Here is a 9,602-nt window from a genome sequence, read left to right as displayed (position 1 = left end):
GATATTTCTCAATGGCGAATCCAAACAGCCATATTCCAGGACCATTCCGCCTGATTCGAGCGAGCAACTTCCTCAAGATGTAACCCATATTATGAGTTCCAGAACCGCAATTCAGTCCAATTTGCGATTCAGCTCCCGTAACCACACAATTTGATTGTTGACTGCCGAACCCATCAAACGAATTTGACGATAAGTCAGGTAACTGCTTAATCCAAACAGCAGAAATCCTGTTATCAAAACCCAAATATGTGAAGATCTTCCAAAGACAATAATTGTCAGACAAACAATTATTCCATTTCCTCCAGGAATCCATTGTGTATCCAGCAAAAAATTATTCCATTTCCTCCAGGAATCCATTGTGTATCCAGCAAAAAAATGTCCCCTCAGGGTAAGTCAGAGCTCTCCCAGGTTCGGTCTTCCCATCAAGAAAATTTGATCATTTGCGTTGAGAGACCAGCTGACCAGATCCATGTTTTAAAAATTTTTGGAGAATATGTAAAAAAAAGAGGCTCTGAAAGAAAGCAGGGCAGAGAGGCGGGGGGAGTTCAGGAGACAGAGAGCAAAGAAAACATGTCCGCCTTCCACCAGGAGCAGAGAAAGTTAAAGGTCTAGCAGGTAGGTAATTTCTTACAGGTGGTTCTTGGCGGGCGAAGCTCGGAGGTGCGGATCCAGATTCCAAGGGTGAGTATAAACACAAAGGAGAAGCTCAGGTAAGTAGATTCCCTGGTAGGTAGGAGACAGACAGGCTCAGGTTCAACCCAGTTCAGAGTGGGATTTTCCAGAATCTTCTTGAGGCAGCCAGGAGCAGGTCGAGGTGGCAGCAGGCGGAGTCGGGAGCTCTGGACAGGCACAAACACAAAATGGTTACTACTTTCCAGAAGCAAGAAGGCTAGAGTGGCTGAGACTGATTACCAGCGTCAAGCGATGCTCCAGCGTTGATCTGCTCCTCACTACTGCCTTAAGAACTCTGGTGTGGTTGATCTTGATCCGTGACAGCTGTGGGTGATTACTGAGCCAACCAATTGGAGCACATGAGGAGCACATGAGGAGCACAACAGGCACCCACATGGCAGAATGCCACAGGGACACAGTCAAATGCCTGCTGTAAGTCCACAAAATACATGTAGACTGGTTGGGCAAACTTCTATGTCCCCTCAGGGACCCTAGTGAGGGTAAAGAGCTGGTCCAGTGTTCCACGGTTGGCATGAAACCCGGTTAACCTTGTTTATTTTTATTTTTCATAATATTTTAGTCCTTTGCTTGACAAACATTTCTTTAGGCAGATCTTGCAGAATTATAATTGAAGACCACTGGACTAGGTTACAGGTTCCTGTGTTTAGTTTTGTCAGTGGCAGGCGATGCATTTCACACTTAGGCCTTCAGTGATGTCCAACTTAGTCAATAAATACCTTTCATTACGCCAGCATTTATAACACCAGGACTGGAAAGTACACACACTTAAGCACTACTTGGCATTGCATCACCTCAGTTGTGTACAAAATGGGCTAATATCCGGCGCATTTTAAAAATCAACAAACCCACATCAGCAATTAAAACATATCTGGTATGCTACTGTCAAAACTAAATAAAATAGAATAAAATAAATAAAATGTTTGCACTCACCAAAACGGCTGTGTCCCTCAAAACACTTATTTCAACACAAAATCTACTCTGGGACAGGTTAGCTAGCTCGGGGGTCGGCCGTCCTCCTCTAACGAGATCTAGCTTCTCTTGAAAAGTTCGTCTTGAAAACAGCCTTGCCAGTAAATCAGCAACCAAATCAACGCATTGCTCTCCTTCGGCCATTGTGGGTTAAAAACATTTTTAACCGTTAACAGTCCCGGTGTCACTCTGTTGATCTGCAAAGCACTGCCGCTGCTCAAACTAGTGTGGGGATTTGGATTTTTTCTGTGTTATGTTTTTTTTATTTTTTTATTTAGTTTTTGGTTTGTGTTTTGGTTTCTGACTCGTCTCTTGTTTCATGTTCACCTACGCCTGCTCAGTCTTTCTCTCTCTGTCTCCCTGCCACGCCCACCTACACCTGTCCAAGTTCTGTAATCAGCTCTCCCAATTTAATAAATGCCAACAGCAATTATTATCTTATGCCTTTATCATAGCAAAAAAACTAGTGTTGATGTTTTGGAAAAAGGCAGAGGTTCCATCTGTTAAGTTGTGGCTGGAAGAACTGGTAAGGCTCTCTCATTTGGAAAGAATTCGGTTCTCTTTAGCAAATAAATAAAAGCGATTCAATAAAACTTGGCAACCCCTTCAGCAATATATTGATAACTTTATTTGAAATGAATTCAATTTGAACCTCGGTGTGATAAGATATAAGTCCTACGGAAAGGGAGATAATTGGGTCATGGGAATGTTCTTGTTTATTTGTGTAACTTCTGTTTTGTTTTGTATTGTCTTTCTTATGTTTTATGTTCACATAAGGAAAATGAGGACAAATTTGTATTGTTGACGTTTCAATGACCATGTTTGATCCCTCAATAAAAATGTTGACAACAAAACCCTGTCATTTTCCACACATACTTGCTGGTTCATTGTTTCACTCATGTGTTGTCTGGTTTTTCCTCGTGTCTCACCCCTTGTGTTCTTTGCAACCCTGCATTTGATATTTAGTTTTTGTTGCTGCCACGTCAGCCTTTTGTTTTGCTTTGTGTTAATCAATTAGGTTTTCTTTGAGTTCTTCCCTGTTCAGTCTGCATTTGGCTCCAAACCATCTGCCTTTCACCTGACAGATTCTCGCCTGTGTTCTCATTCTTTAAGCTTCCCTGTCTTCATTTATTCATAATGAGCATGAGGAAAGTTAAAAGGGGGAGGGGAACTAAAAATTACAACTTTTAATGTTAACCTGACATCAGTTTATTATTTATTTTATTGTAGGAGCTCTACTCAGAAGGTCAAAAACTTCTATTTTCCAATAAAACACTTAAGCTAAGGGGTCCCTCATTTCTCTGTGACTCAGAAATATTTTAAAATGCATTTATTGTTTCCACACTGACGTCTGCCTCTTTGCCCTCTGTCACTATGGATTTGATGTACTTTAAGTTTGTGTGCATCTGTGACTCACACACAAACAAGACAGCAGGCGGTGTCTGATGTAATACAACACACATATAAGTCCAGTGACGTTCTCCTGGATCTGCCTGAGGACGGAGCAAAATCAGGGACAAATAGTAAACCTCTACGCATGTGGACTCGCTCTTTAGACATGTTCAAATATGCAGTCCAAAACTTTACCTTCTGCATTTAAAAGCATAGAATTCAAAGCATTTTGCTTATGGTGTTTATCCAATCAACTCAAACAGGATTTTAATACAATTTCTGTTCAATAGTGAACAGTTATTTGGACTACACACATTTCTGAACCATATTTGTGTTATTTTTGGCTGCTGGCACGTAGAGGATGTTGTTGTCCAGGTCCAGGCTCCTTGTGTTCCTGTATGGGATCCTCGTGTGCAGTTTGTTTGCTACTTTTCCACCTGTCAGCAGCACAGAACAGATCAGACTCAGTGGCAGATCCTTGATGCGAGGCAGCAGCAGCTCCTGGAACAAAAGGGAAGAGGCCGCAGGAGACGGACAATACTTGTTGGGAATAAAAAGACTCAGAAGGCTTTACTGTAATGTGGGCATCGGCTTCCACATTCAGGTGCTACCAAATGGAAAGATAACAGGCGTACACGATGAAAACCGATACAGTAAGTATTTCTAACATCAGCTGATTACTTGAAGGTGGACAAAAGTTCAGACCTGGATTGACAAGGCCAGGGTCAACATATACAATACTCTATATTAGTCTAAAATTCAATTAACGATTGTTTTATTAAAATACCCAATAAGTAAACATCATTTTAATTTAAACTAGAAAATGTATGTTTAATTGTGCCAACACAGCTCTTGCCCAAAAATTCAAAATAACTTTATATTGATTTAAACAAAAAAACAACGTTTGAAATGTTGCAAATGTTTAAACTGCTGCCAGTGGCTCACTGTGGTCACCATGGTAACCGCGCACCTGTGTCTGTCACTCCCTGACTGCCAGGTTAATGGGAGGCAGTCAGAAACCGACTGAAAAGTAAGCCTCAAATAGTCCCTGCATGAAAACTTTATGCCAGATCTTAAAAATTATTGAACCAGGAGCAGCAGATGACTGATGGTTACATGTGTGAATTTTATTTTTACTGTGTTTTTTTGTTGGAGATATTACAAGTTAAAAATACCTCTCACTTCCTGTTGTGAAGGGAATATTTGGAGCTAAAATATAACTGAATCTGGCTGAACTCTCTGTATTCTGGGGGGATTTGAGAGAAAACCATCAGTCCTGCAGCACTGAGAGACACACTGGGTGAAAGAAGACAAAAATTCCTACATTTTGATGCATAATTTGTAATTGTACCAAAAAGAGTTGTGGGAGTAAGAAGAGTTTGTTTCCAAAATATTTGAAAATTTTAGACAATTCAAAAGTTAGAGGGACATCATGAACTGAACTTTCTGTGGAAAAATATGTAAACTATCAGGGTAAATACAGGGTACTTACATATATATGTACAGGGTATTTATGGGGTACTTACTGGGTAACATACAGGCTACTTATAACGTACAAGGTTATTACAGGGTAAATATGGGGGTACTAACAGGAACTATCAGGGTACTTACATGAGTATGTACAGGGTGATTACAAGGTAACTTACAGGGTATTTATGGGATACCCACAGGGTAGTTTACAGGATAATTACAGAGGAATGTACAGGGTACTTGCAAGGTACTTAAAGGGTATTAACAGGGTACAGAATGTGTTAAGGATTCAAATCAAATCAAATTTATTTTTATAGCACATTTAAAAACAACTGATGTTGGCCAAAGTGTTGCAAAACAATAAATAGTAAAAAAAAAAAAAAAAAAGATAAAAAACAAATAAAAACAAACATAAATAAAAAGACCCAATCCCCTCTGTGGACAAAGTGGACCTCAGGACAACTAAAAACAAACTATCATTAGATCTGAGAAATGAATTGTTAACCTGTACTATCAAGGTACAAACAAGGTACTTAGGGTCTATGCACAGGGTACATACAGGGTTTGTAAGGGGTAGCACAGGGTAATTAATGTACAAGGTACTTAATGCAAATAAAATACTTTTCAGGTAACATACAGACTAACATACAGGGGAACTTATGAATTAACTTACAGGGTAAGTACAGGGCACTTTTAGCATAACTACTGGACATAGACATCAGCCCCCCACAACCCAAACATGGAAAAAGTGGATAAAGACAATAAACAGACGGGTGATTTTTTGTTTTATTTAATTTGGACGGTGGGTGACCTGACGCTGTTTCAGTGGGGATTTATGTGGGTAACAGAGGAGAAGCAGCAGAGAGGTGTGTAAGACGACAACTCTGCTTCCTGGACAGGACCCTGGGTTGTCAATAATTTGGATGACTAACAAAATCAGCCAAATTCCTAGAAAGAAGAATAACTCCATCCTGGTCTGATCTCTCTGCATCAGACCAGGTTTTCCCCAAAATGCATTCCAATTATTTATGTAGCCCACATTGTTTTCAGGACAGCACCTGGACAGCCAACAGTTGATCGACGACATACAACTAAACATGTCATCACTGGTCAGGTTGGGAAGGGGGCAGAGAAAACTACGAAGTCTGACATTTGATTTGCAAATCATTATGTGCTGTTTTTATTTACATTTTACACAACAATCCAACTTTTTTTTAGAATTGGAGTTGTACTTACAGACGGTAACCAACAGGGTAATTACATGGTAATGAACAGGGTAGTTCCAAGGCAACTTACAGGGTAATTGCAGTGTATGTATGACAGGCAACAAATATAATGAAATAATAAACAATAAAATAAACAATCATATTGGAAGTAATATTAGCTCATTTGTCAGGTTTAGCTCGGTTTATACTTGTCACTCTTAGGGTTCCTAAGCTAGTTGAGGTCCTTGATTTCATATAAACAAGTTATTGCTTCTTCCTGCTCCCTTTTTGAATATTTTTTTGTTGTTGTTTACAGAATATTTTGATGAAAATACTTGTTTGTTAATATATGTTTTTTTTAGTTTCTTTGTTTGTTTTGTTTAAATTTTAACTGTTTGAAAAAAAATAAAAATCATGGAAAGGATGTTCAGATACCAAAATAAAAAACAAAAAACTGGGATGAGAAAAGCAAAGGCCACAAAAAATGTAACAAAATAATTAAAGGCAAAAAAAGAAAAGGAGAATAGCAAAATAAAAGAAGTATTGTTATTCTGAGTCTGTATGTTATCAGCCTATAAAATTAATAAAATTCTGTTACTAAGGACACAAACTACAGCCACATAGCAACTAAATGGAGCAATCAGACCGATTAAAGGGAACTTTCCACTGCTTTAATGTAGCTTGTGTAGGGTCTGCTTGTGAAGGTCAAGGATGGGTAAGGAACCTTGACAGTAGCTTGATGCAGACCTCTTTAGTCATCGCAGCTGTATTTAAGGAAAGATTCAGTGCATCTTTTGGTCTTCTATCCATGACAGTAGCTTTGGCTATAGTGTCCAAAATGTCCCTTAGACCAGCTGAATGTTTGTAGCAGACTCTGATCCTCGGATGAAAGAGTGTTCTCTTGTGTTTCAGGGCTCCAAGTTCAGTTCAACAAATGTGAAATGATGCTTTGTTGGTTCCTTGCTGCTCAGACTTGCATGAGAAGGTTGCATGAAACAAAAAATGAACTCAGTCAGTTTGTTGCAGCCAAGGTTAGTCAGCAGGGCTCTGCTGACTTTTAGGATGTGAGAAGGTTGATAGTCGCAGCTACTGATTTCACTGGAATCCAAAGCAGACAGTCCACTACAGCATGCTACAGATGTAACAGACAGGGTACTTCTCTGTACTTACTGGGTAAAGTACAGGGTAATTACTAAATAATATAGAGTAATTACTGGGTGAATTATAGGATAAAATACTTGGTGATGTAGAGGGTAGTTACTAGGTGACATACATGATACTTACAGGTTAACATACAGGGTAATTACAAGGTATTCACAGGGTAATAAGTAATTTAAGGGTATTTACTGTACATGGTACGTACCAGGTACTGACAGGGTAGTCTCAGATGGAGCGATATTGTGAGAAGTGACCTTCTGTCTAATCTGTACTTCTATTAAGGTTTAATGAAAAAATTGTAAGTTTATCTGTTTTTTGTACTATATACTGTACAAATACCAGCACTAATGAACGAAGAGACAAAGACTAAGTGAAAATTCAACATCTCTAAATGTGATAGAAGTTTACATACCCTCAACACATATAAATAAAGTAATAAAAAGTGAAGCTATGTGGATAATTTTTATACTATTTTATATAAAAATAGCTAGTCATTTCATACATTTCTATAACATGTGAGCCGTATGAATTAACTCCGAAAGCTAATCAGCTGTATATGTACATCTATTGATTACCATTCTGAGAGTTTTATTAAATTCAACTTGTCATTTATGAGCTATTTTGGTAACAAACACACAGAAACACACACACATACAGACATGGACAAAAACACTATCCTCCGCTTTGGCCTTTCAGTAACGGGTAATAACAAGCATCTTTTCAGACCCATCTCTCATCCAGTGGAGTTTGGAGAGGTGACAAAACAAGAAAAAAAATATAACTCAATTTTCACATCTTATATGTTTAATCCTAAAGCTCATCTTTTTAAATTTGTCAAACATGACTGTAAAAAGTATTTATGCCCTCTCTTAGTCTGCTTGTGATTTTTGACGCTCTTATGCATCTTCTTTTCTTCGCTTTGTTCTAGGTCTTATAGAAATTTCTCCCGTGGAGAGAGGAGTGGTGACTTTGTCCGGCGTGAGAAGCGGTCTCTTTGTTGCCATGAGTGAAAAAGGGAAACTCTATGGTTCGGTAAGAACTGATCTGTGTTTTATAGAGAGATTTAAAACTTAACTCTGCTCTATTGAACTGAAAGTCAGGATTTTTGTTATCATTAAGGAGGCATCACTGCTCCAGATCAGGTGATGAGGTCTGCAGCCTCTGAGTTCAGTTTCAGCTTAAAGGGACAGTCTGGTTCTGAAGTGACTTTCTGTCAGAGTCATTAATAGTCAGTACCCTTCTGTCCTTGCAACAAAGTGCTATTTTCCTAGTTTGACAAATAGCTAACTTGCCAGCTGTATCCAATAGAGACAAGGTGTGACTTTTCTTGCTTTAATGAAGAAGCAAAATCTTTTTAAAATTGAAAAAAAAAAAAAAACACAAGACATTGCACTGTATTTGTACATTAGTCTCAATTCTTTTGGACAAATCTATAATCAAAGAAAACTGCTGAGTCAAATGACAGCATGCCAACATAATCATAACTGAACGTTTTAGAATATGCCGAACCTCTTTCTGCCGTTGCACACACAGTAAAACAACCCAAACTTACAGGCAAATCATGTCCAAGGCAACAATATAGAAGAATAATCCTCAGCAAGAAGAAACTGCCATGCAAACTGCAGCTGGACTCTGCTGTACCCAACTCTGTGAATGAAGTATACTTTTCTAAGTCAAAACCAAAGGGGGCTGTATTGTTCAAAACTTTACCAATTTTGTCCTTCTCTCATAGTGAATATAAGAATACTCCCTGCCTGGTACAACATAGTTGTTCCACTAAATCATAACATTGATAAATAACAACAAACAATAAATCCTTTTAATAACTATTGTCCATCAGACAAAAGTAAACTCTGTAACTAACCTTAAAATGTCTTAACAGTCCCACCTTTTGTGGTTTCACCTTTCTCTCTGTGGGGATAGAAGGACTGCTGAATTATCTTATATTCCTTTTGACTTTTGGTTGACCATGTTCTTGGTCAGTGGTGTGCAATCCTGGTCTTGGAGGGCCCCTATCCTGCATGTTTTAGATGTTTCCTTGCTCTTCTGTAGGTCTTTAAGTTCTTCTTATAGAGGTACGTTTAAAGAGTTATTCAACATTGTGTATTAGGTACTTCTTGAACATTTGCAAAAAAGAAAAGACACCTACATGATTCTCTCCAGAAAAACTAAAAGAATCATTAAAACTGAATGTTTTGTCCTTATTATTTCTTGTTGTCAGGGAAACTACAACGATGAATGCAAGTTCAAGGAGAATCTCCTGGCCAACAACTATAACGCCTATGAATCGGCCGCCCACCCTGGCATGTTCATTGCTCTCAGCAAGACTGGAAAAACCAAAAGAGGCAACCGCGTCACACCAACAATGACCGTGACACACTTCCTTCCCCGGATGTAACAACCAGAGTCCAACTTCAAGAGAAAACCAGAAAACCAGCTGATTATCTGGTGGCGAAACTCATCAGTGAACTCATTCTGCAGACCATGATGGAATACCTTCACAATTTTAGATGTTTTTCACAGTTATTAACCAATTATGGACAAAACACTGTTTGCACTGGTTTTAACATGTAACACTGTTTTTGTAACATGCCTGTTTTAAATAAATTTAAATAAAAGTTAATAAAATTCATGATATAATGGAACCTAATTACTTTATTGCACATACAAAAAAGGAAAAAACTACACTATTATTTTGGATAAGGAGAATTCTTT

At 38.3% G+C, this 9,602-nt stretch overlaps 1 protein-coding gene across 1 annotated transcript; it reads left to right on the top strand.

Annotated features, from left to right (window-relative positions):
• The first annotated feature begins 3,415 nt into the window (after positions 1 to 3,415).
• LOC108240034 (fibroblast growth factor 4-like) lies at positions 3,416 to 9,285 on the top strand. Its single transcript, XM_017423129.1, has 3 exons — positions 3,416 to 3,707; positions 7,816 to 7,919; positions 9,109 to 9,285. The coding sequence occupies exons 1-3, from the start codon at positions 3,416 to 3,418 to the stop codon at positions 9,283 to 9,285; spliced, it is 573 nt and encodes a 190-aa protein (XP_017278618.1).
• Positions 9,286 to 9,602: the final 317 nt, after the last annotated feature.

Source organism: Kryptolebias marmoratus, linkage group LG9 (genome assembly GCF_001649575.2).
Source record: "Kryptolebias marmoratus isolate JLee-2015 linkage group LG9, ASM164957v2, whole genome shotgun sequence".
NCBI classification, from domain to species: Eukaryota; Metazoa; Chordata; class Actinopteri; order Cyprinodontiformes; family Rivulidae; genus Kryptolebias; species Kryptolebias marmoratus.
The sequence above is the reverse complement of the archived record's forward strand: the minus strand, read 5'-3'. Positions and strand labels throughout refer to the sequence as shown.